Here is a 26,860-nt window from a genome sequence, read left to right as displayed (position 1 = left end):
TATCTGGTATCTGCTCTCACTAAGAGCACCTGGGAGAGCACCCAAACCCGATTACATCCGGGCAATCCACCACGCCTCCGTCCAGGAGGGAGGTCCTTCTGGCAGGCCGCTCTCCTCTGTCTTTGGTTGGCACTGACTATTTGGTTCATCGTTGGTTGGAGCAGAAGTAAGGCCAAGTGTCACTTTTTACTGATCAGGACAATCGTATGCATGGCTTACTTTTATTTTTTATTATAAAAAACACATACAAGAGTTTTAAGAAATGATGAATATAAGACAAATCAGGACCACGGTGAGTTATTAAACCCATTTTCTATGTACAAATACTAAAATTCCGAAAGTGGAATATCATCAAATGTGAGACACATTATAGGCTGTCCATATATACACGGCACATGCAGAGACCTGCCCGCACTTGGCTGCGTCTGTATGTACACAGCGAGGTACAAACACCCGCGGTGACCTCTATCCTCAGCTCTCCTTTTCCTGATACACAGTTAAATATTTGCAAGGAACTTTAGAGATCTGAAGAAATGCATTAAAGGAAGTTCTAAAGGCTCTCCCTGTTTATTTACTCTGGTCAGCTACACTCTATACCTTGAGAGGAGCTCTGTAGCCCAACTCCAGCTAAGACAGTGGAAGAGTCTTCGAGGAGCACTGTTTTAGCCTCCTCATCTTTTCCTAGTCAGTCATTTGGGCGCAAAGTCCAAAATTGGCTCAGGAACCAAATCAATGTTTTTACATTAAATTCATTACAAAATGCCACTCAATTTTTAAAAGCGACTAAAAGGACACTTTCTGCAGCAAAAAAGGGCTAAGTTCAAGTTTTTGTTGTTTGACCAAGACACAACAAATTACAATCCATGTCATGTGATCACAGCAGCCATAAGTGAAATGTGCGCGGTTTAGGGAAAGCAGCCACTGCTTCCTTCTCCGCCCCCAGCACTTGTATCTCCCTGACGTCTCTCTGGAACCTCGGTTTGCACCCTGGAAGCTGACTGATCTATCTCCACTCGAGCAACGGGAAGGCACTTCTCTGGGCACAGCACGGGGCAGTCAGCCACACTCCTCCGTACACAGAGCGCTGACCTCCTCTAGGGAGCTAAGCACTGCGGAGGGGACGCGGTGAGAGGTCTCTGTGCGCCAGGCTTCCAGGATCTTGGAGATCTCCACTGGGTTGCTGGGACTCAAGTCACACAGAGCGTACACGGCTGCCAGCTGGATACCCCATGGTATGTCTGAAAAGAATTTCCACATCAGTCATCACACAAGAAAATCTTCGTTATGCAAAATGTTAATGATCTAATAAAATACTATTCAACAAATACTTTCTTCCAGCAATGAAAAGTAAATATTAAAAAAAAAACAAAACACAATGAAAAAATTCATTTAAATCCCTTCTGCAAATGGAAAACAAAAACAAAGCAAACACTGCACAGCTCTCTACAGGTTCCTGGCGCTGCCTGTACCCAGAGGACGACGAGCCGGAGTAGGGGCACAGGACCTGAGGCGCCTGCCCTCTCATGATCAGTGCTAAGCTTTCCAAAGTGGTCCTGGAAGGATCATACCCTCATGTTTAAGTTTTAGTAAAATGTGGATCCCAAAGCATTTGTCAAATAAATGACTCCATTATACCCCTGGAAGTGTTTATAAGTGGACTTTGGAAATGAAAAACATGATGAAATGAGAGCAAGTGAAAAACTAATTTTTAGTATACAGTATAGCATATACTATACTCTTACACACTAGATTATAGTATATGACTATTGATGATGGCATTTAATTGTAGACTATGGCTAGGTTAGAGATTATGGTTATTAGAGTTCTCATTCAGTATAAGTTTATTTAGGAGTTATTTAATTCAAATTTAATTTAGTTCAATTTTAGTTAAATTCACTTCAATCATTTAGTTAAAAAATTTAGGAGTTATTTCATTAAAACTTATTATTAACTATATACTGTTAGTGATGCAATGCCCAATAGGGAAAACTACTACTATTTAAAAATAAATATCACAAAACCCACACATTCAAATGTTAATGCTGTAGATGTAGACAGTACTACAGCAGCTTTAAAATTACATTCCCTGGGCTTCCCCGGTGGTGCAGTGGTTAACAATCCACCTGCTGATGCAGGGGACACGGGTTCGAGCCCTGGTCTGGGAAGATCCCACACGCTGCAGAGCCACTAAGCCCATGAGCCACAACTACTGAGCCTGTGCTCTAGAGCCCGCGAGTCACAACTACTGAGCCCCCGAGACACAGCTACTGAAGCCCGCGCACCTAGAGCCCGTGCGCCGCAACAAGAGAAGCCACCGCAATGAGAAGCCCGCGCACCACAAAGAAGAGTAGCCCACGCACCACAAGGAAGAGTAGCCCCCGCTCGCCACAACTAGAGAAAGCCCGCACACAGCAATGAAGACCCAACGCAGCCAAAAAAAAAAAATTTTTAATTTAAAAAATATGTTCCCCTTATCTACATGGTAATTAGAGAAGCATAGAGAAGGGCACATAAGTAAAGACTTAAAGTCAAACAGTAAGAGTTTTACACAGGGATTTAAAAATAATTATAAGAGCATGTGCACTGTGTAGGCTCTGGACTCGGGCAGCCTGGCTGTGACCTGGTGGAGCTAACCAGTGCCAGGCCTCCAGCAAAGTATGCTTCTTGCAGGGCGTTAACTTCCTGTGCATAGAACAAAGTCAACGTTCAAGCCCTGGAGGGCCAGCCCCAGAAGGTCACCTTGGGGACCCCATGCTGCTCTGTGGGACAGGGCCTAACCCAGAGCAAGCCCAGTGCAAGGCCCTCTCGCTCCTCCCAGCAGGAGGACCACACTGTTGCCAGGAAATGTCCACCCGGCATCTGTGGCGAGACAACCCGTCGGCCACTCCCTGGCTACTCTCTGATGACAACACACAGTCTAGACAGTAAGAGTACATTTTCAGGGCCGTTACCTCAGCAGCTATTCTAAAATCAAAGAAGACAAAAGTTCTCATTAGCTCAACCTGCCATGCCTCACCCTGAAAGCAGAAAACAACATACACGTTAAGATCATCTCGGATGTAAATTTCAGATGTCACCGTGTGTTTCCGATGGAAACTGTATAACTGCATTACTCCTTTTGTTTTAATTTTTTTTTAATTGGAGTAAAATCGCTTTACAACGTTGTGTTAGTTTCTGCTGTACAATGAAGTGAGTCAGCTATATGTATACATGTATCCCCTCCCTCCTGGACCTCCCTCCCACCCCCTCATTACACCGATCTAGGTCATCACAGAGCACCAAGCTGAGCTTCCTATGCTTTACAGCATGTTCCCACTAGCTATTTTATACATGGTAGTATATATATGTCTTTCCTAATCTCCCAATTTGTCCCACCCTCTCCTTCCCCCCATGTCCACATGTCTGTTCTCTACGTCTGCGTCTCTATTCCTGCCCTGCAAATAGGTTCATCTGTACCATTCTTCTGGATTCCGCATATATGCATTAATATATGACATTTGTTTTTCTCCTTCTGACTTACTTCACTCTGTATGACAGACTCTAGGTCCATCTACGTCTCTACAAACGACCCATTTTCATTCGTTTTTATGGCTAATATTCCATTGTATACATATACATGTACCACATCATCTTTATCCATTCGTCTGTCGTTGGACATTTACGATGTTCCATGTCCTGGCTATTGTAAATAGTGCTGCAGTGAACACTGGAGTGCATGTGTCTTTTTGAATTATGGTTTTCTCTGGGTATATGCCCAATAGTGGGATTGCTGGGTTGTATGGTAGTTCTATTTTTAGTTTTTTAAGGAACCTCCATACTGTTCTCCATAGTGGCTGTATCAATTTACATTCCCACCAAAGAGTGCAAAAGGGCTCCCTATTCTCCACACCCCCTCCAGCATTTACTGTTTGTAGATTTTTTGATGATGGCCACTCTGATCAGTGTGAGGTGATACCTCATTGTAGTTTTGATTTGCATTTCTCAAATAGTGATGTTGAGCATCCTTTCACGTGCCCCTTGGTCATCTGTATGTCCTCCTTGGAGAGATGTCTATTTAGGTCTTCTGCCCATTTTTTGATTGGGTTGTTTGTGTTTTTGATATTGAGCTGCATGAGCTGTTTGTATATTTTGGAAATTAATCTTTTGTCTGTTGCTTCATTTGCAAATATTTTCTCCCATTCTGAGGGCTGTCTTTTTGTCTTGTTTACGGTTTCCTTTGCTGTGAAAAAGTTTTTAAGTTTCATTAGGTCCCATTTATTTGGTTTTGTTTTTATTTTCATTACTCCAGGAGGTGGGTCAAAAAAGATCTTGCTGTGGTTTATGTTTATGTCAAAGAGTGTTTTTCCTATATTTTCCTCTAACAGTTTTATAGTGTCTGGTCTTACATTTAGAACAAAAAAATTTACAATTTGCATGGGAACACAAAAGACCGTGAAAGCTAAAGCAATCTTGAGAAAAAAACGGAGCTGGAGGAATCAGGCTCCCCGACTTCAGACTCTGCAACCAAAGCTACAGTGACCAAGGCAGTGTGGTACTGGCAACAGACACAGAACCACAGACCAGTGGAGCAGGGCAGAAAGCCCAGAGGCACACCCACGCACCTATGGCCACCTGATTTCTGAAAAAGGACGCATTACTCCTTGACTGCATAACATTCAAATAAAAATGAGACTCATCACTTCAAAGGGTTACTGTTGAGTTTTAATCTCTTCCCACAAAGGAATAAGAATATAAAATTACATGCTCTGAGGTATACAAATGAAAAGGAAACCACTGCTATGAAGACGGGCTCACAAAAAGCCTCCAGTTTCCAAGTTCTCTGGGAATGCTAAGTACTCAGTGATACCCAGGCCACACTGGGGTCGCTGCTTCACACGTGTGACCGCACTTGGTCATCACGACACAACTTCAGCCAGGCCTCTGCAGGCAGCTGAGGCTGAGTCACTGGTCGGAGGTCACAGGACAGCATGAAGATAGTACGGACAGTTTCTGAGACAGAACGTCAGCACCAGGACAATAAGAGAGTTTCCTCTTCCTTAGGGATGCACTACCCAACAGGGCGAGCCGCTACCACTGAAACAACAGGAAACCCACACATGTTCAAGCGCCAGTGCTGAGAACGCAGGCAGAGTGTGGCTTCGTGATCAAACTCCTCACCCCCAAGCACTGAGAGATGCACAGAGCATGGCACGTAGTAAGAACTCCAAACAGATTTAATAAGAGGAATGCAAATGATTTAAAAATAATGATAATAAACAAAAGTTTTACCTTCATCCTGGGCATGCTGTATAAACATACCAATAACTGCACTAATGTTTTTCACAGCTGATGGAAACCCTTCCTTCAAACCCAACTGGCCTAAACGACCTAGGGGGGAAAGAAAAAAACAAAACAAGATGTCAACAACCTGTGGTTAAATGTTAACTTTTCATAAGAATTTAAAACTTACGTTTTCTTTCGTTTAGCATGTACATTAAGCTTCAGGATCCTGAACTGAAGTTAGATGGGTACCTATTCTTAAATGAAAACAAATTAAACAGTAAAGCATCAGGACTCAATACAGCACCATCCGTCCCGGGGTGGGGGGCTGTTCTGACTGAATGATTCGTCATCTCTTCTGTTACTCACACATACAGATGATACACAGATACACAATGTGTTGCTTTCCCAGTTATCATATAATAAATGGAATTTAGCAGAATCAATGGTTTTAGCAGGCTCAGTGTGAAATGACTAACTTCTGTGGGTTAACGGACTAAATATAAGACACAGTTTGCTGTTACAACGTAGTTGGCTAACACAACCTCCGTCCTCCCGTAGAGCAGCCGCTCCCAAGTGTGCTCTACTAAACCCCCGGGGTCCTCAAGGTCAAAACTTTGCTTTCCCAACGACACTAAGAAGTGATGTGCTTTCCTTCCAGTGCTGAGATGTGGCCTGACAGTGCAAAGGCAGTGGCGATCAAACTAGTGGACCCTGAGCACCAGTCAGGGCAGTGACATGGGGGTCACTCTCCATGGCCAGGAGCTCACAGTCAGAAAAGCTAACTCATTCAGAATGTCCTTCATGAAACAGTAACAATGATTCTTATGAAATCCAGACCCTAAGCACACGGCTCTGCGATCTTCCACGGATGGGACAGGAAGGGCACGTGAAGCACACCCCTGGCACCTCGGCAGCCCGACTCTCTCCAGGAAAAGCACCTGTGCAGCTGCTTCAGCTGACAGGGGAACTGGGTGCTTTCTCCACCCACTTTTCACTCAAAGAACCACTGACAAACTATGGCTATTTAGACCGAGACAGACATTTTCTCAAAAATGAGAAAAGTGAACCTGTCACTGCAAGGAAATCATTGTTGTCAATGATAAAATTTGAGCTCTTAAGCAAAATTAGAATTTTGGAAAAACTTCCATCACCTACCCTAAGCTTGACAGCTTCAAATACTTCAGATTTCTCTGATGAGATCAATGATGATATTAATGTCTGTTTTCTTGATATTGTTGACATTTGGAAGATCTGTACAGATCAGTATTTTCCAAGTGAGCAGTACATGTTACAAAATCATGAATGGGCAAAAGATCCCTTCAACAAGTCAGGTGGACCAAGGGACTCTGGTGCAACAGAGAAGCGAAGTTCACTGATGAGGTTTCAGATTTCACACTGCAACTAACCTTTAAGAAATCATCACTTGTTGAGTTGCACTGCAGTGTCAAAGAAGAATATCCACAATTACTTGAACGGGCTATTAAAACACTCCTTTAATCAACTACACATCTGTATGAGACTGGACTTTCTCCAAATACTTCAACCAAAACAACAAACAGCCAGAGACTGAATGCAGAGCAGCTATGGGAAACCAGCCCTTCTATGAATCTAGACAGTGAAGAGGTTTGCAGTAAGATAATGTTCCATTCTGCTCACTCTTATTTTTGTTTGTTTTGGAAATAGTTATTTTTCATTAAAAATATCACTTATGTTAACATTAGTTTATTACTATTAATCTTAAGTGAATAGTAACATTTTTTTAAACTCCTAGTTTTAATTTCTAGTACAATAATTGACACATAAAACCTGGAGTGACAAAACCTCTTTGGGGGTCTCACTAGGGGACTAAACAGGACAACACTCCTCGCCTAGTCCCCACCCATCTGGACCCTCCTTTATTCCAATGGTCCTGTGGAAACCAGCTTGCTTCAAAGCGGAAGCCTCTGCACCTCCCTCACGGCCAGGCCTCATGTCCTTTTGCCCCGGCTGTTACAGAGGAGGAGGATTCTGAGACATACTTTGGATGCCGTCTTACCCAAGTCCTCTTCCTGTGCTCTTATGACAACATTATCCTGCATGCTCACTGTTCTGTGTCCATGTTCTCTCAATAGTACAAACAGCCCACAGGCTTAGATGTGACCCAGTCCATCAGCCTCATCTCTGTGTTGAATATGGAGAAACTGAGGCACAGGACACTAAAGGGACTTTATTACTTTGTATCCCCTATAGGAACTAGCTTAGCGCTAGTTACACGCACCCTAAATGCTGTGATAGACAGCAGACATTCAGTAAATTCCTACTGATCAATGACTCCCCGGTTAATTCCTAATCCAGGAGGAAACTGTAAACATATGGATAATCCCTTAGGAAGTCTTTCACAGGTTGAAAAGTAATGTACTTCAGAGATCAGAAATTTCAAGGTACTGAGCACTCTTAGATATCTCCTTGCAATTAGATCAAAGTTCTAATAACTGCATGTCACCAGACCTGTCCTCTGAGACAATCTATCGGGAGCATTCAACGCATGACTATTAGCAGAGAAAGGGACAGTGTGCGTGCCTAGCACAGCTATGGGATCATTTGGCCATGGGATATGCATGTGCTTCCAGATAATACACGACTGCATTATAATGGCTCCCTTTCTTTTAATTAAAAATGCTTAATGAAGTGTGTTTTATAAAGCTTTATTTAAGTTAATGGAGCAAATCAGAGATAAAATAAGAGGAAATCATGAGTCTGAGGTATATGGTTTGGGGGAAAAGGTTTACATATATGACTTGACAAAGATGATGGACAAATTTGCTAAATAGACGGGAAGAAAAGTCCCTCTACAGAAGGAAGGTGAGTGAGTCCAGGGCAGTTCAGCCAACATATTAAAATTCAAGTAAGAAATGTGGAGTCAATCTCAGTGTCAAAGACAACACACTCCCCACTCACGGAAGCCTGAAGAGGAGAGCTTGCCGGCCTTAGGGTAGGTGAGACCCAGTCTACAGGGCAGGGATCAGAGAAAGATAGTTACCCAGGGTTTTCAGTCAAGATTTCAGATGCAGGTATGTTAAGGAAAGGATGAGTTAAGACAATTGCAAAGAAAACCTGAAAGACAAGGTGAGACACTGGACAGAAATCAACCAAGTACTGGCTATTGCAGCCTGACGTGCAAAAACCTGACATGAGAAACAGTGTTATCCCAGCTTCTAGGCTCTCCTAACACCAGATGGGCCACTTCAGAATTTAAAGCTCTTTGGGGGGCAAAATGGGGTATTCTATACCTTTATACTCCGCTGCGTCTAGTGGCATGCAGACTTCCGTCCCCACTCTGCTCCCTTCCCACCCAGGGACCTCAGACAGGGGCTCACCGCCCCCCTACCTCCTGCCCCCCCGAAGAGGCCCCGACCCCGCCAGGACACGAGTCGCCTGGAGTAGGCTCTCCCCGTCCTCCACGTCCCCAGGGGTCCAGAGCGATCCAAATGTTCCACAAAACGCTCTTTAATCCATTATTGTTAAGGTAGGTTAGAGAAACCCCATTCAATAATCACATGTAACCATTTCATTTGCTAACAGCGGTGTTCATACCCCAATCCAACATTAGATAACACTGAACCATTTTGCCAGACAGCCTGTTTTTATTTCCCATGGGGTAAAAATCCAATTAGGATTTACAAATCTGGAGTTAAGAATACAGACAATTCCTTTATTTTATGAATGCCTACTGTGTGACTTCATTTATTATTAAGAAATCACAGGGACTTCCCTGGTGGTCCAGCGGATAAGACTCCGCGCCCCCAATGCAGGGGACACGGGTTTGATCCCTGGTCAGGGAACTAAGATCCCACATCCCACATGCCACACAGCGCGGGCAAAAAAAAAAAAAAAAAAAAGAAATCACAGTCAACCAAGTTAATTATTTGCTAAATTCTTTAGTAAATGTCAGCTTCAGACGGGTGTGCGGGAAGGAAAGCACACACCCACCCCTAAAGCTGCCTCTCAGGATTCCGCCCTGCTTCCACCCTCCCCCTCGGCCCACCCCTGCTCGCCGGGACCCCAGCCCCTGCTTTGCTCGGGGTGGTGGTGGTGGGGGGAGCCTTCAGCACCAACATACTCCCAGCAAAGCTCAGCCCGGGTTCTCCGGGAACAGCCCAGTGGCCCCTCTCGCCCTCCCCACACCAGGCTTTTCACTCACTCACACGAGCTCGTCCTGCCCTGGTCCACCCGCGGACCTCAGCAGGGTTTGCCAGTCCTGAGTCTGCTCTCATTTTTGACATTGCACTTCCTTTCTAATTAGCCATCCTCTCAACTAAATTTATTTACTTATATATTATAATTTTATTATGCAGTATTGTTAACTATATATTAATTATACATTATTCCTATGACACGCATCATTGTATTATACCACTAATTATGTAAATATACATATATTACTCTAAATAATATATATTATCAAATGTTATAAATTATTTTCTCAAAAGCTATATTTTAAAGACTTAAAGAATAAATTAGTCTGAGTTTGACTAAAACTACCAGTCAGGTTTTCTCCCTACAATTATACATCCTTGTTTTTAGATAAACTATGACCATATTCTTCTTAATTCACAAATGAGTTACTTTTTAAGGTACATATTCAAAAGTATTTCTATAAACTTGTGTGGGTTTGTCTGGAGCCTGAGAATCTGTAATTTTAAAAAAGCTTTTCAGGCAGTCTGGACAATCAACCAAAGCTGATAAGAGCTAACTGAGGAGGAGAATGACATGTGAGGCCGACCCTCCATCACAGATGCTTCTCAGAGCAGGATGCGGTCAACCACCAGAAACACATCCTCCCACTCTCACTTTCCATCCTGTTACAATCAATAAATACACAAAGAAACAACCACTGCAATGATAACAGCAAAAATCACACCATATTTTATAAGTGTGACTTCAAAAGTATATTCTTCAGCAAATTTCACAGATTCTTCATCTAGGTCAACATGTAAGCATTTACAGACCTAACACCTTTCCTAATTTCTTAAATTCTCAAAAAGCATTCTCAATTTGGAATGAATTAGTTCAAAGTATGAACACATTCTTTCTTGAATCCATAAGAGAAGCTGCTACCCAAACCAGAATTTCCAGACACACACATGCCACCAGCTGACGGCTGAAAATGAGGTCACTGGCCCTTCTGTGTCCTTGCTGCTCCCACTTGGGACAGAGAATGGTCCTCAGAGCACTGGACCTGAGGCATTCAGGGAAGTCCGCCACTGAGCAGTTTAGTCATCTCCACTTCCACATTTTCATGCTTTCATGTTCTGTATCTTAACTCCAAGTGTATGTTAGGTTATTTCCAGTGAAAACTGTTAGATGTCCACCTTGAAACCAGGTTTTTGTCAAGACCCAGTTTATATATTTATTTACTACAATGTTCCTATGTTTGCATGTAAAATGTGCACAGTGCAGGAATGCAGATACAGCTAACAAAATTAGTCAGGGATATTATATTTCTTACTGTGGTCTATTTATAAGACTGACTTACGTGATTTAAAAATTCTCAAACCTATTTCAAATGGTTTTATCTTGGAGTTTTAATTAATTAAACACCAAAGATACTTAAAAGTCATGATAACTATCTCCAAGGATCTAAAGGGCCCTGACACAGAAATAGGCTGAACCTTGTTTTGTCAGCCCCCAAGCAATCAATACATGGCAGATAGAGGAGTCACTTCAAAGTAAAGAGTCTTCTGATAATGAACAGACCTCATCACTGATAATGATGCCTGGACTAGAGAGCAGTTTGTCAGAGATGGGGCAAAAGAAGAAAAAATAAGTAAAAATAAAAAATAAAGATTTATGGGTGAAAGGGAGGGAGGGACAGAACTAAATGGCCACTGAGGTCGTCTTTAGATGTGAGATTAAAAAGAATCTACATTTCACTTAAAAGATTTTTAAACAATGATTTTAATTTCTGTTTATTCAGCTTACAATTTACAGAAACAAAATAAAACTAGTTTCCAATTACAGAAGTACATAGTTATCCTTATTGAGTGAGTATGAAAAAAAAAAAACGGGTGCAAGCAGGGATTAGGTATCTACTTATTTTATAAATCAAATTAACTGTAATTTATAGCAATGTATCCAGCAATGTATCCTGGAGTGTGTATATGCAAGTGTGTGCATGTGTGTATATTAAAATTAATATCTGAGAATCAAGAGTTCAATTATAAATAAAATGTACTAACATGAAAAAACTTAAATCTGAAAAAGGTGAATAAAATGTTAATTTACAAAGGAAGAGTATGAGTAATGAAAATTAATTTAGTGCAAAAGTACCTACTCTCGTGGCCGTAAAGTCAGTTATTATAGTGAAGTTTCAGTCAAAATATATTACACACTTATTCTCTCACCAAGATATCATCAATAACAAGAACAAATTTAATACAACAGACAACTCACCAATGAGCCTCAGTATTGATGCTATGATAATATCAGGAGTGTATGCAATGTTTGCATGTCCTTTTCTGTATTTTATCCACTTATCCATTACAGGCCACAGCTCCTTACTACAAAATAACAACAACAAATATATACATGTATATATGCATATGAAAGTATGCTCACCCACCATTGTTCAAATATTAAGAAGAAATTATCTTAAAAATGGTCCATAGGAGACAGTTAGTGAAGAGAAGGAACTTGTAAAGATGTAGCATTTTTGGCTAACATGAGAACAGACACTGAAAGCTCACATACTTTCCAACTATTCAGGATCTCTGTGCTTACAGTGGCTTTGAAAAGGCTGCAAACACCCATGCTTGCATCTTTATTCTATTTAACCCTTTTCACAAGGCTTTAGTGTAGAGATGCTGAACAATGTCCCCAAGTCACAGAACTGGAAGCAGCAGAGTCTGGATTCTCACGTGGACCATCCAGATGGAAGGTGGCACCTGCGTTCTAGAAGCCTAGTTTCCCGGGGAGCAAGGACAAACAGCCTGTATTTTGTAAAAAGAACCAAACCAGAGGAAATGAACCACTCTTTACATGGTGAAGAAACTAGATCTACTGATTGAAAACAGTGGCAATTCCTCTTTGCTCTCTCTTTTCAAAAATGTATTAACTTCTTACATAGTATTTATAATATCAGCAAAGTTAAATACAGAAAAATGAAAGGAAAATGTACATTAAAAAACACATTCTCAGATAACTATCACTCTTTTAATTTGGGGCTTTTCCTCCCACAGACTTCTATGCTTGCATGCATGTGAAAAACACAGTCAAAGTGACTGCAGTGCTTAGGAATCAGGGTCTGGAATCGGCCAGGCAGAGATCCTGATATCCAACACTGTCCATACCGCCAGCAGGGGACCGTGGACAAAGCACCTGTGACTGGCACCATCCCTGGTTGTTTCATCTGTCCTAGGGATAGAAGGGCCCCTGCCCCCTGGGCTTCCAGGAAGATGAGGCCCAGGGTAGCCACTCGCACATCATTACCCAGACAGCACTGAACAGACTGTCCTGGCACTTTCTTAGTAACAGACTGAAAAACACTTTCGTGTCAGTATATAAAAATCCATGTACAGCTATTTATTCTAACATGGCTGTATCTCATTATATAGACATTCCATAATTCTATTACCTATTATTTGACATTCAGATGTATAATCTTTCCCGAGTGTTAAGAAGGGAAAACAAGAGAACAGATTTCCACAGAATATATTCCTCAAATGTCTCAAAGATACAGACTATTAATCCTTTGGTGAATCTTTTTCAATGTGATAAACCCCTTTAAACCAGCCTTTCTCAGTCAGGGTTGTAAGAAAATTAAGGGTTGTAATTAACTGCAGAGCAGTTATTTGACTACTTTTTCCATTCTCCAAACATGCTGCATAGATAGATGAACAGAGAAAAGTTAATTCATTACATAAAATGGACGCATGAGCGTTAACAGGCTCAGTTCTCTCCTGAAATCCCAGTGAGAAGAGCTGCTGACCCAGAATTTTAAATATTTCTGTTCCTGTGGGTTTTTCCATAGTATCTGTACATTAAGATAATGACCATTACATTTCAATCTACACATATTCGCTGAGTACCTCTCTTGTGTGGGCATGGCTCTCTCTACATACATACCAGGGGAGGCCAGGGAAACCAAAGTCCCCCCTGCATGAGATTCATTTTCCTTTAGTAATAAGAGGATACAGTGAAAAGTAGTGAATGGTACCATAAAAAAATAAAGCGAGGGGATGTGGCAGTGACACTGACATTTAAGAGTAGTTTTATTAACTCTTACCCAAATCAAAATGTGCTTTGTAAATGTTTCAGCTGCCTTAAACAGCAAAAATGATTCAAACCACAATTCAGCAATCATTGAACAGACTACCTGACAATTCAAATAACCCAACTTAAGTTAGCAGAATAGCCCTGTACCTTATAATGTTGTCATGTGTCCAAACCCACTTCTGATGGCAGCAGAGCAGATCAATGGCACATATGTACTCCCACGTGTTATCACTTAGGTCTTCGCCAAATCTTTCACTGGACTGAAATTCTGTTTTTGGACATAACTGTATGGTCAAAAGCAGCTTAGAAACCATGAAGCCAACATCTGCAGGAGCATTCTAGCAAACAAGGTGAAAAAAAGAAAATTCAGAGTTTCAAATATAACATATCTCATGTGGGTGATCTCAAAGAGTACTAACAAGCATCAGTTGAATAATCATTTAATTTTAAAGGACACCTTTTGAAAGTTATTTTGAATAAAGAACTATGTTTATCTTGTCATAACAACTGTCCTAAAATGATTATACAATGGTGGTCAACAGGCCAGATAAAAAAGCTCCAGGCAGAATGCAGAATCCAGTCAGGTAGGAGAGACACTGCAATCCAGATAGGAATGCAAATTTTCATTAACTGAAATCAGAGAATTAAAATTTTATTAAAAAACAATTTTTAATCTTTAAAAAATTCTTCAATAAATTCATTCTGTCATCTTTATGACCCTAGATATCAGTCTGCTTTTTTCAGAAATTCATAAAATTGAATCAGATTGTACTAGACTCTTCTGTCTGGCTTCTTTTACACCTATGCATGCTTTTTTTGATATTTTTTTCCACGTTCTTGCACGTATAGGTAGCTTGAACACCCCTTTTTACTGCCGAGTAGGAATCCATTGTATGGATATACCACAGTTTGTCCATTCACCTATTGACAGAAATTTGGGTTACTTCCAGCTTTAGGCTGTAATTAATAATGCTGCTTTGGACATTCATGTACAAGCCTTTTTGTGGACATAAATTTGACTTTCCTTGGGTACATACCCAGCAGTGGATTTATAATTTTTTTCTTTTTTTATTGGGTTTTGTTATTAAAAATGAACAAGGGGCTTTCAATCTTCGCTTACACCTGAAAAAGACTGGAATTAGTTGGTTCTTTAAAGATTAGATAAAATTCAGATGAAATCTATCCACGCTTCTTGTATACTAAATTTTTAATCACCTTTTCAACCTTTTAAAATGGAAAACAACTGGTTTATTCCAGTGTTTTACCCCTAAAGCCAATTCTGACCATTTTTATGTTGCTAAGGAATCATTCTCGGTTTCTGAACCTGTTATGAAGCTGTAGGCGGCAGTCTTCTCATTCTTCATCCTCCATCTCCACTCACACTGCCTCTCTCATTCTGAAATCTTGAAAATTTTTGCTTTTCTCTTTTTACATTAATCTGAACTGAGTTACCTGTTTTATTAGTATTTTTTAAAGGCAATTTTTTTTTTTTTTGTTCTCTACTTCATTACTATTACACCTCTTAAACTATATTTTTCTTCTGGATTCCTTCTCAAATTTTTAATTTTTAAGATGATTATCAGGGAACTTTACTTATTACTTGTTTAATAATGAAGACATTTAAACTATTTCAATGAGTGTAAGTTTTCCAAAAACGAGAGGTCTTCGGTATGAAGGGTTTTCCTTTCACACCAAATACTTTGATTTTACTTCTGAGTTTCTATTTGTTCACAGATTGTCCAGGACTGTGTATCTCGATCTCCAGGGAACTTTTATAGAATCTTTTAATTCTTTGTCTAATTTTACTGAGTCATTGCCAGAGAATTGAGTGTAGACTCTTTACTTTTTAAAAATTAAGGTCAAATGCATGACTGTTTTTTGCAAATCACAGACATATGAAAAACTACAGTCTTCATTCAAGTTTACTTTTTATATTGTTGAATTCTACTAACTCTTTACTTATTTTTGTGCTTCACATCTATTGAATTCTGTAGGACAGAATTTGGAAGTCTTGGACTATAACGGTATCCCCCCCCCAGTGTTCCTTTTTTTTTTTTTAATAGCTTTGACTTTATATTTTTATCTGATATGATACAGGCTAAACACACTTATTAAAATTCTACCTTCTTCATTAATCATGTTTTATCATCCAAACATATCTGGCTTCATCCTGAACAGGCCAAAGGAGAAGGCTCCAGTGCACAAGCAGGAGGACCAAGCAGGGACAGAAGTGGACCTGCAGGTAACCGCGGAGGGTGGAAATGCGTGTATGGATGCTCTTCTCACTGCTAAGGGACTGGAATCTGATGGTACCTCACACCAATACACTCTGGTTTGTCTAGGTGGATTGATGAAGAGATGATTACAGACTTGATTTTTTAAATTCCCTAACTTTTTATCTACCAATAGCCCTTTCCTTTTCTTTTTATAAGAAAATAAAAGTCTAATGAAGAGTCACATCAAAAAGTACTAAAAAGGAAAGCAAAATGACATATAAAAGTCGACTACATGCATAAGCCAGAATTTTTTTAAAAGAGGACAGTAATACAGTCATTAAAAAGGGCAGAACAAGGTGAAAGTTAACCCCTCACTGACTTCAATACCTCTTCTTAAAGATTACCACTATCAATTCAGCATCCAGCGATTCTCATTAGAGAAAATCTATGACGAAAAGAACACCAATCTAGATACTATATTAACATATCAGTCACGAAGGAAAATAAGATAATGAAAGAAAACGTGGAACACAATACTTAGAACAAACACAAATTCCATCAACTGGAAAGAAAAACAGAATATTAGATTCAGAAAAAATCGTAACAGGAAGGAATTGAGATACCAATTTCTTCACTTAAGTACCTACTGTAGAAGCAAATGATGTGCAACTCTTCTGAGCCCTCACATATATATGTGCATGTACAGATTTCATCGCCATAAATTAGTACACAAAAGAAACTTTGTTCAATTAACACAGCACACAGGTCTACAACTTCTCCCAAAGTGTCTCATGCATACTTAATGAACAAAATGCATAAGCTTAGACTAAAATGATATTTTAAAGGATCTAATATGAAGAATAATATCTCTGAAATGCTCACGAACTAATACAAAACCAAATAATAACATTTATATAAGACCTACAAGTACAGTATTACATAAAAAGAAACCTCACCTTCTCCCAATTGAGGAAAGCTCGCAAACAGTTCAAAACTTCTCCTTTAGCGCGTTGCCTGGCTACCAACTGCATTGCCTTATTAATCACCGATTGAGAGATAAATATATCATGCCACATGTTTGCAATGAACAAAGTCAATTTTTCAGACTCTGGAAAATCTATGAGAAAGGAAACAAGATAATAAACCTTTACGTCTGATTAAGTGAATAAATGACAAACTAAGAAGATATTTGAATAATTTCCCCTTGTGCACAGCAGGGCCACCTAAAGCTAAAGGGAGGAAGCCTGACGAGGCCCCAGCCTCAGTTATTTCAACTCTGCTTCTCCATCTCTCCCGCCCATCCCTCCCCTTCCCCCGCCCCACCCCCAGCCAACCTTTCTTTCTCTTTGGCAAACTTTCTTTAATCGAATTTGAAACACAGTGCATGAGTATACACCACTGTAGAAAAGAGCAATAAACTCCAAAACAAGAAGAAAAGGCAAACCTCCTCTCGCAGGTTCCAGACTCTGCGCCCAGAACCCTCCCATTTGGTGCGTGTCCTTTCAGGCCATGTTTTATGCATTTACAAGACAGAATTCACTTGAAGAACACCTAAGGCTTTTGATATGAAGGGATGTTTTTTATAAATTATGACTGATAACCCTTTTCTTATGAATACCTTCTCCAACGCCATGGCTTGTCTTTTCTGTTGTCTAATCAAGTTAATCGAGGCACAGCTTACATACAATAAAATACACTCTGTAAGCAGACAGTTTGAAGGATTTTGACAAATGAACACACCCACGTAACCCCCACTACAACCCACAGATAGAATATTTCCATCATCCCAAATTCCCATGGTCTGACTCTTTTAGTGAATCACTTTGTCCCAAATACAGACTAGCGTGATCTGCTTACTGTCACTTTGCACATGTGCCTTTTCTCAAATATTTATGAAGAGATTTGTAAAGCATGCACCCTTTTCTGTCTGGCATCCCCCTCTCAGCAAAATCCATGTTGCTGCACGCATCACTAGCCCTTTCCTCGTTTGTCTGAGTAGTATTCCAATTGCTTGATATACCACACTGGTTTTTCATTCAACTCCTGATGGACCTCTGTTTCCAACCATGGGCTATCATGAATTAAGATGCACTGAATACCTGTGAAGTGTATATGGATATGTGGATATGTCTCTATTTCTGTTGGGTAAGTACCCGAGAGTGACATATCTGTGTCATATGATAAACTGTTTAATTTTATAAGAAACTGTCGAAGTGTTCCGCAACTGGTTTTATCAGTCAACACGAAGATTCGGATCTTGTTTGGCATGACGCCACATCTTTTTCATTTTCTCTGTTCTATTTTATCTAACACTGCAGGGTGTATAGAGAGAGGGTAACTCAAAGCATAAACTCACTGCGCTATTTTGATCTGTTACTTTGGAAACCTTGTGCTTATCTGATTATACTTCCTCCTGTCCCAGGACTCCACATGCTGTTCCCTCTGCCTGGAATTCTCTCCCTCACTTTTATCTTCACATCTAAGTTCAAAGGCACTCCGATGAGGAAAGCTTCCTCGACCCCTAAGACACTCTCTAACCCACCTTCCACAGCACAAGTCATTCATTCAACAGATACTTAACGAGAGCATACAAGACATTCTCCTGGGGTGAGGATGTAGTAGGAACAAGACAAACAAAATCCCTGTCCTTAGAGTACACGACCTAACAGAGGAAAGAGACAGCAAACAAAAAGGTAACAGTGTAACCATAGCAAAACAGAGGGAAAAGCTTCCCCGCAGAGAACCTGTTACAAAGACCCAGAGGTGAGAGCGGGCTGGGTGTGTTTGAGGAAGAACCAGAAATCCCACGTGGGCTCTGCAGAGTCCCTGTTGCCCTGCTTCCTGCTGCCCTTCACTGACAAAACCTGACGTGTGCGCCCCACTGGAAGGCTGCATCTATACCTGGGTTTGGTCACCGTCAAAGCCTTAACACTTATGTGCACCCCGTAACTATTTGTTAAAAAAGTCAGTGACTGAAAAAATAAATGAAGTGGGCAACAAACACAGCAGCCTCACTCACAACTCTACAAGTGACAGATTCAATTATCCTGATTTATAAGCCCCATAAACATTATGGTAATAAAAGATTATCAATCTTTGCAATCCAGATAAGACTCTCTGATGTAGCATTAAATTCCATTTGTGTGTCACTTTGCTATATTAAAATGTTTCCACTGATGATCTGATATGAAGGAGTCCTATTTGCTCCATTAATAGACTTAAGAAATAGTAGTAAAAGGAAAAGAGAATCAAAGGACAGCCCTCCTTTCCATTTCTCCCTGAAACTCTTCTTTCCATGAGCTTATGAATCCATCTTTTCTGCCCTTTCCATGAGCCTATGAATCCATCGTTTCTGCCCTTTCCAGCTAGTAACAGAGCAGAGCGGTTTGTCACTCTAAAATGATTCCATTATCTTGTGTCAACTATATCTGACTCTAAAGTAGATGCACAAGGAATAAAACCGACACGCACTAATGAGAGATACACTTTTCTACACAAGTGGAAATGTATATGCTGACCTAAGGAAGCTTAAGTCACACAAATTCTCCCACTGAAAACCAGGTATGGCTGGGTCTACAGCTAAGGCTCTTCATGCCTTCTGGTAAATGCACAAGATAACATGATTTTAAAAGATACACAGCAATACCTTAGCTGAAAATACAGATGCATATATAAGCAGATAAAAAAGCAACAACCCGTTTTCAACACAAGAATGCTGCCATCTAAACATACCTTCCTTAAGCAGACTGTAGCAAAACAAGCGAGCTCTCTCCAAGTCTCCCAGTTGCCGACAAATACCCACATACACTCTGCAGAGGGCGTGGATGTAATTGTGCTCCACAGACATCTTCTGAATTTTCAGTTCTGAGAGAATAGAGTGAAGCAAGCACTCTGCTAAAGGCTGAATTGGAAAAAAAAAAAAAAAAACGAAAAGGCAATGTACACTGATACTTATCTTCAGCCTACTAAAGACCAGCTAAAAGTTACAAAATTAAGTACCTTTTGGAAAGTTGGAAAGATAAAACGTGCCCTGTCTCAGAAAGTAGAGGACAACACCCACCGTGGTAACTTGCTTTAGCAGGGAAAGCCGTGAGGCTCGGGGAGGAGAGAGCCCATGCCTGTCGGTGTCCGGGGGTCAGCGGGGCTGCAGGGGCCATGGGGCGAGTCCCAGGACACCTGGATGCCTACTGTCACTACCACCACTCCTACAAATGACCACTTTTTGTTTTTTACTGAAATAATCTGTGTGTATGTATTAAATCCACTCATATTCTACTCCCATTCTTGTTTTCTGAACTCCAATGTACTCTACACATTTATCCTGTTTAGATCTTAAAATACTGGGTAATGTTTTCCTCACCCAGGAAAAGGAGCATTAAATAATTTGATATATTCAGTCATTTGAAAATAAACATCTTTCCAAAGTTACCTGTACTGCTCTTTGTGCTTTCTGAAATGCAACCTAAGAAAAATAAATGTTTCTACCATTGTGATTCCAAGGATGTACAGATAACCGATAAAGCATAATCCGTGGGACACTGGAAATCATCCACCCAGTATCAACATAAATATGTAGAAAACAAAAACCAAGGAAAGTCCTAATAAACCACGTAGGTAAATCTGCATAATCCTCCCCCAGCCCCCTTCCTGAAATTAAGCATCTGTTCCTGTTTGATTTCTGACCTACACCAAGGGAAGTGGGAGGAACCCACACACTACCTTTCTGACTCTCAAAATTCTCAAGTGTGTATATAATATCATTCCCAGAAAAGAAAGTCTCTATTACATAGCAATTTGATGCTTTGAAGCAAATCATTCTGAGCTTTTAAGCATGCCAGAATCAATAGGAAATATGCAATTTAAGTCCTGACAGGCTTTTTTTTTTTCCCTTTAAAATTTTAAAGTATTTGGTGAATACAAATTATCAAATCTCCAACATCTTAGCACTTCTCAAATGTATAAAATGCTGGCTAGAAATAAAGTACAGGTCCTAATGTTTACACAGGTGACTGCCCATCTCTGAGAATAAACTTCTGTTCAGGGCCACCTCCCCTTTCGCTGACAGGAGACGGCCTCTGTCTGAGGACATACGATTCCTAACGCTCCCAGAGCAAAGGAGCCACATACCTTTTTTGTTGTGCTAAATTCATAAACAACTTCTTTCTCTTGATCTCTCATCACAGGCTTTTTGGAGATGTTTCCCACGTACACATGACTGCGAATGACAGGTAACAGGTCAAAGGACGACTCTGCGATCTTCTTCAGAGCCTCCGCTACAGCTCTGTCATAGGACTCCACAGCTTCCTTGGGGCTCAGGGGTGACTGTGAGACTGTACTGACGGCCAGAAGACGACGCCCCTCCTCCTCTGTCCTCATAGCTGCAGCCTGGGAGGGGTTCCTTTGGGGGCTCCTGCTGACACCCTCTGAGGGGGGCTCTGGCTCCGGGGACCCGCTGTCCAGGCGCAACCTCTTAGCACTCCTCGGTGTGCCCGCTGACAGTGCCCTTTTCCCACCTGAACACTGCGGAGGCTCCGGATCTCTCGACTTATCCTGCGTACAGTCACCACCAGAGCTGCCCCCTGCTTTCACAAAGGCGGTTGAGCTTGAAGTGATGGCTTTGAAGCCCCTGATGGCGCTGGCGGGCCCCGGTAGGTTCTTGGAGTCGGCCGGCGGGCCTCGCGTAAGCTGAATGTTCCCTTTGAGGATGCTGAGGGTGCGGGCCCTGGCAGACAGCTCTGGGTACATGGTGTCCAGGATCTTCACGGAATTCTCCTGGGGCGCTGCCACTGCCGGATGGGCAGAGGCGAACGGGGGCAGGCGGCCGGGCACGGGGACGGCGTGCTTTGGGGTTGCAGCACAAAACTGCAAAGGAGATGACAAGACCCTGTCATTGGCCGGGGCGGTGGATGGGGATGCATGTGGAGGAGAGGAGTGCCCCGGCTCCTCCAGCAAAGGGGACACCATAGGAGACACTGGGATCTCACACGGCGGAGAGATCGGGCCGTGGGGAGAGACGGGTGAGCAGGGGCTGGAACTTGACGTCAGTGGAGAGGCTGGCTGTGAAGTCCTCGGAGGCGTGGCTATCAGAGGAGCCAGCAACGGGGGCAGGGGGGGGCCCACCTCCTGCCGGATCTTACTTAGCGTGTCCGCACAGCAGTCCGCAGGAGTGGACGTGTCGGCGCTGGCTAGGATGGTCTGCGTCTGACTTCTCTGAGTTTTTCCGTTCCCTTTTTCTCCAGAAAATGACGGAGAAACTTCATTCTGAGTAGTCTCCATTCTGCTCGACGCTAACATCTTCACTGGTTTGTTTGTTTGATCTCTGTTTGAAATCTTTGATCGATTCTTATTTTTGCTCAGCGGCTCTAGTTTCGAATTATAGTACGTGTGATCAGAAGGAACCGTCTGAGTCTCAAAGTTCTGATCATAAATCTCAGAGCTAATCCTCACGCTGGGCTTAACGGGTCTATTCCGCAAACGACTTTTATCAAAGTTAGTACTCTGACCGCTGCTTGAAATATCGCCCTGGGTTCCGGCCACACTACTGCCACACTGGGGCTCCTGAGGAGGGCCGGGGCGACCGGTCTCTGGGGACTTCTCCACGGAAGGAAGTGGAATGAAACCAGCTGCCAGCCCTTCTGGATCCGGGGAAACAGGGGCATCTTCAGGGGCGTCACACAGGATAACCTGGTCCACTTCTGGCATGAGAGCTACCCCATTGATGATGGTCCAGTTGTCCCCTTTCTCAATGACTAGATTCTGATCCTTATTTATCAGCACGTTTATAACCTCGGAAGTCACTGTAGAGATCTGACACTGAAACGCCACTTCCCCCGGCCCCACTCCCGGGGCAGCGCACAGGGGCAAGGGCTCCGGGGGTTCTGACGAGGCCTCTTCCTTACCATCCACTGGCCTGATCGCATCCAAGTTACCCACAGATCTGCTCTGCGTGTTTTCATGGCCAGGTCCACCACTAGTGGGAGAACTGCCCCGAGTGTCCGAGCCGGCCGTCGGCAGGGGTGAAGAGGAGCCGGCTGTTTCCAGAGGCAGAACTTGCTCTTTCTCATGCTCCGCTGTGACGCTGTCAGGTGCATTTAAGAGCTGTAACTCACCAGCATCCTTCCCACCAGCGTCCTCCCGGTCGGGCTGCAGCTCCTGGTGGATCCTGGTGAGCACCTCAGGCAGCGTCTCTAGGGAGTGCTGAGCAAGCCGCCGCCTCATGTCCCTTAAAAGACAGTCGTCTTCCTCCGAGGAGCCGACGCACTCCTCAGAGGTTTCTAGTGTTTCCTCTTCACACAGTTGCTTTCTGTACTTTTCTCCTGACGGTTCACTTTGCTTTAATTCCTTGTTCATCCCTTTATTTAGGGCTCCTTTGTTAGAACATTCTGAAACAGAGTCCCCTGAACTATAATCTCTTAACTGACAACTTTCAAGAAACATCACGACCTCGGACGTGGAAAGTCCATCTGTCTCGGAGAGCGCACTGAGGCTACAGTCCTGCAGAGCCGAGGTCAGGCACCCCACCTCGACGGAAGGTCTGGTCTCGGCCGCACCGGCGCTGGCAGCCCCCACGCCTCTTCCGGAGGCCCCACCAGCACTCTGCTGGCCGCCCTCCAGCCCGGCTTCGGGATCGTTCTCTCCCTCACTGCAGCTTGGCGCGTCACCCTCTTCTACCTCAGTGTCACCTCCGTCTGCCTCGCGGATGCCCGTGTAACAGTACAGGGCACCAGTGAGGCTGCTCTGCGGGACAACACGTTTCTCCTCATCTTTGCTGCCAAACGCTGGTGAAAAAGCAGTCTCTGTGGTGTCTAGAGCTTCAGGAGAAGCACCCCCGGGAGTGTGAGACGGCAGCTGCGGATGCTCCTTTGGGCCGTGCTGTACAACAGACGGGTCCATTGTAACGGCCAGAGCCTCCCGAGAGGCTCTGACTGTGTCTCCAACAGGAAAACCTCTTGACAGCGTCACCTCCGTGGCTGGAAGTTTATCCACATCCAGCCTGGACGTGTCCACATTTGTGGCAGGAAGACACGGGCTCTGCTCCTGCACCTCTTCCTGCACTGTGGCTTCCGTCACAACGTCTTGGTTTGGGACCAGGATGTTGTCAGAAGAGAAAGATAATGTACTATCTGTGGGATAATGGGAACTTTCTACTGGTAAAGAAACCCCTGGAGAATCAAAGTCTGATTTTCTCCAGGAGGAGGAAACTCCCAGGGCAGCGTTCTCTATAGCAGCTGCCTCCCTGCTTCTCGGTGCTGTGGGCGCTCTCTCCCCACATCTTGCTCCAGATGGTGTCCGACCAGCCCCATTATCAACGTCTGTCATTAAGGGGGGCTCCCTCCTAGACAGTCTCGAGGGTTCCCATCGTGCGCCCTGCATGGTTTCAGGCCGTGCCTGCTTGGTGATAACTGACACCTGGTTAGGCAACAAGGATGCAGGCGCCCTGAATCCTGCAGGACTGTTATCCTCTCCAGCACGTTCAGGCTTGGGTGCTGATCCTCTGCTTTCTGAGGACGCCGCCACCTCTTGTTCACGTTCAGGTTGAGGTCCCAGCCTTTCTTCACCACTTCGCTGTAACAGATCACTGTGGTGCCACAAAGTGCTTTCACCAAAGCCAAAGCCACTCCTGATCAAGCCAGACTGAGGCCCTGCCGACGATGTGAAACCTGACCGACTCGGCGTGAGCTCGACCCTCGGACCTTGCCTTTCACCTGGCCCGCCTCTGGCGGCTCCCGAGAACCCTGACTGCAGGAGTGAGCAGATATCGTTCATGCCCTTCACAAGGGTCGTACACTCCACCTCGCTGCCCCTCTGACCATTAGAATCAGATGCCCCCGACACTGGGCTCAGAGCATGTAAGCTGTTCTCCAGATGGCCTTCTCCTATGGGACACTCCGGGGGCTCAGAATGTACATCTAGCATGGTGAACATGGCAGCTTGTGATTTCTGCTCCAAACGATGCAGCTCGGGAGGGCCTACTTCAGTAGGAACAGATGTTTCAGCGTCATCCTCCAACCCAGAGGGAGTCCGGGGGTGACCGCAGAGAGATGAGGCCACGGGGGAAGACAACTCCTCTCCCAGACCGAGCACCGCGGCAACCAGCGCGGCCCCTGCTGCTCCTGGGGCAGAAGGGTCTCCCGAAATGAACCCTCGCATTGCTTCTCTTTCCTTCTCCAATTCTCCAGACAGTCCCTGAAAATGACCAGAAGTGGACAGACGACCTGATGCTGAAGTGACTCCATCAGTCAGTGTCCACTTGGTCACCTCTAATTTAGGTGATCCTATCACTCTGGACACTAGGGTTTTTCCTTCAGGTGCGCTGGGCTCATTCGATGGCCACGGGCCCAGGGGAGGATGACACGAGTCTGACGTCCCAAGAGCCGTGCCCTCCTCTACAGCCAGGCCGCTCGAGAGCTGCTCAACACGCCCGCTGCCCATGGGTTCAGGACGTGTCTTCTCCATCTGCACTGACCCATCCATCTCCCAAGCCTCTCTCTGTCCTCCTGCCTCATCCAAAATGCCTCTTTCTCCCTTGCTCACGAACTCAGATGATACCGTCCAGTGTTTCTCATGAGCGGAGGGGAACGTGGCTGCAGGTTCTCTCAGGTTTGCTGTAAATGTCCCAAACCCAACCGCTGTCACCTCACTGACTTCCAATGTATTTAGAGCTTGGGTGGCTTCGTGTGGTTGGAGCTTTTCCTCCCATGTTCCAGTTCCTTTACTTTTTCCAGATGAGCTAAAACAATCCAGCGATTCTGGTGTATCATCTTCTGAAACAGGCTCAGAATTCCTATGTTGGGCTGAATCATGATCACTGGAATCTGTACACTCTCCAAAGTAGATTTCCTTAAATATAAATGAATTACATTAATTAGTTAGTAAAACACTACTTCAGTCAACTAAACGCAACTACCAACTAAATGCATTAAAAAAAAGTGTGTGCTTCCTGAAGAATCTGAGGAAAGGGTAGTCCACTCTCTGGACTCTATCAACGGATGGGTAGGTCTCAATGAGCACAGCACTGCTTCTTCTTTCCTTAAAGAAGCCGCCTCTCCCCAGCGTTTCCTGCACTCACACTGCTTCTCCCCAAACGGAGAAGCTTCACAGTTCTACTCCACATGCAGCCTAGGGTTAGGTCTGTTCTCCTAACTTCGAAGCAGGCCTCCTCTCAACTCTGACGTCCCCATTTTCTGGCCCAAAAGGCTTCCGCCTCTAGCTGCCCAGCCCCGCCTGCCTTCCCCAGCGAGCCGCAGGCTCTGGCCCAGGGCAGCTCGCCCCAGCGCCAGCCCGGCCATCGCTCTGGGTGTCACCCTGCAGACCCCTCTTGCCACACCTCATGCCTGTGCTGCACCCCAACACCTCTGCCTCCTCCACAGCCCCTGACTCCAGGTCTGCTCTGGAAGCCTCCCTCCCCGTCTTGAGTGGTAGAGACCACACGGCCCCCAGGAGAGCCGGTTCAGCCACCCGTGCCCCCTGGTCTGCGAGGCCCAGGGACTGACGAAGAGTCACCACCGCTGACATGAACTTGCTCCCACTGGAGAAACCCTTTCCTCCCTTGGATGGATGCTAGGGCACCATCACCCCCTGGTCTTCCTCTGCTGTCCTGACCTCTTCTCCTCTTCTGTTTGGCCGCGTCGGCACTTACAGCTCTCCAGGACTGTCGGGACCCGACCCTCTCCTACACGTGCATTCCGGCTGGATGACAGCACGCAGCCCCGGGCCTCTGCTGGCCCCCAGGCTGAGGCACCCCGGCACCTGCATCCACCCAGCCTGGCTCTGAGCACCAAGCCCATGGAAGGGGGTACAACTCGCACACGCCGCACCTGGAAATCCCGCACACACCTAGCACCTAACATTCCTACGTTACCTCCCCGCCCAAAGAGGTTCTTCTTCTCTGTTGTTTCCAACATCCTCAACCCCCCACTCGCCTAACAACCATACCGCAGATCTCACGAGACGTGCTGCTCGCTCAACCTCGAGACCTTTTCCAAACCAGTTGACTCAAATGCTACTACTGTTCAGGTGTCAAGAACTGAGGAAACTGCTGATTAAATGACTTCCCGACTACAGTCCTGCCTCCTTCCCGACTCTCCCTTCTCCCTCCCCATTCATACTGTGACTAAACGAAAACCTTC

The 26,860-nt window shown here is 44.0% G+C and overlaps 1 protein-coding gene across 1 annotated transcript in view; it reads right to left on the bottom strand.

Moving 5' to 3' along the window:
* Nucleotides 1-202: 202 nt before the first annotated feature.
* The window catches only part of ICE1 (interactor of little elongation complex ELL subunit 1), a 58,757-nt gene continuing 32,099 nt past the window's right edge, over nt 203-26,860 (bottom strand). The window contains exons 13-20 of the mRNA XM_060146847.1: nt 20,859-25,571; nt 20,161-20,193; nt 19,464-19,632; nt 16,688-16,848; nt 13,663-13,853; nt 11,695-11,801; nt 5,269-5,367; nt 203-1,238 (exon numbers count right to left, since the gene is read on the bottom strand). Coding sequence (XP_060002830.1) covers nt 1,057-1,238; nt 5,269-5,367; nt 11,695-11,801; nt 13,663-13,853; nt 16,688-16,848; nt 19,464-19,632; nt 20,161-20,193; nt 20,859-25,571 — 5,655 coding nt within the window. The 3' untranslated portion in view covers nt 203-1,056. The remainder of the gene's footprint in view (nt 1,239-5,268; nt 5,368-11,694; nt 11,802-13,662; nt 13,854-16,687; nt 16,849-19,463; nt 19,633-20,160; nt 20,194-20,858; nt 25,572-26,860) is intronic.

Source organism: Lagenorhynchus albirostris, chromosome 3, assembly GCF_949774975.1.
Source record: "Lagenorhynchus albirostris chromosome 3, mLagAlb1.1, whole genome shotgun sequence".
Lineage (NCBI taxonomy): Eukaryota > Metazoa > Chordata > Mammalia > Artiodactyla > Delphinidae > Lagenorhynchus > Lagenorhynchus albirostris.
Note: the sequence above shows the minus strand (reverse complement) of the source record. Positions and strands in the feature narration are given on the sequence as shown.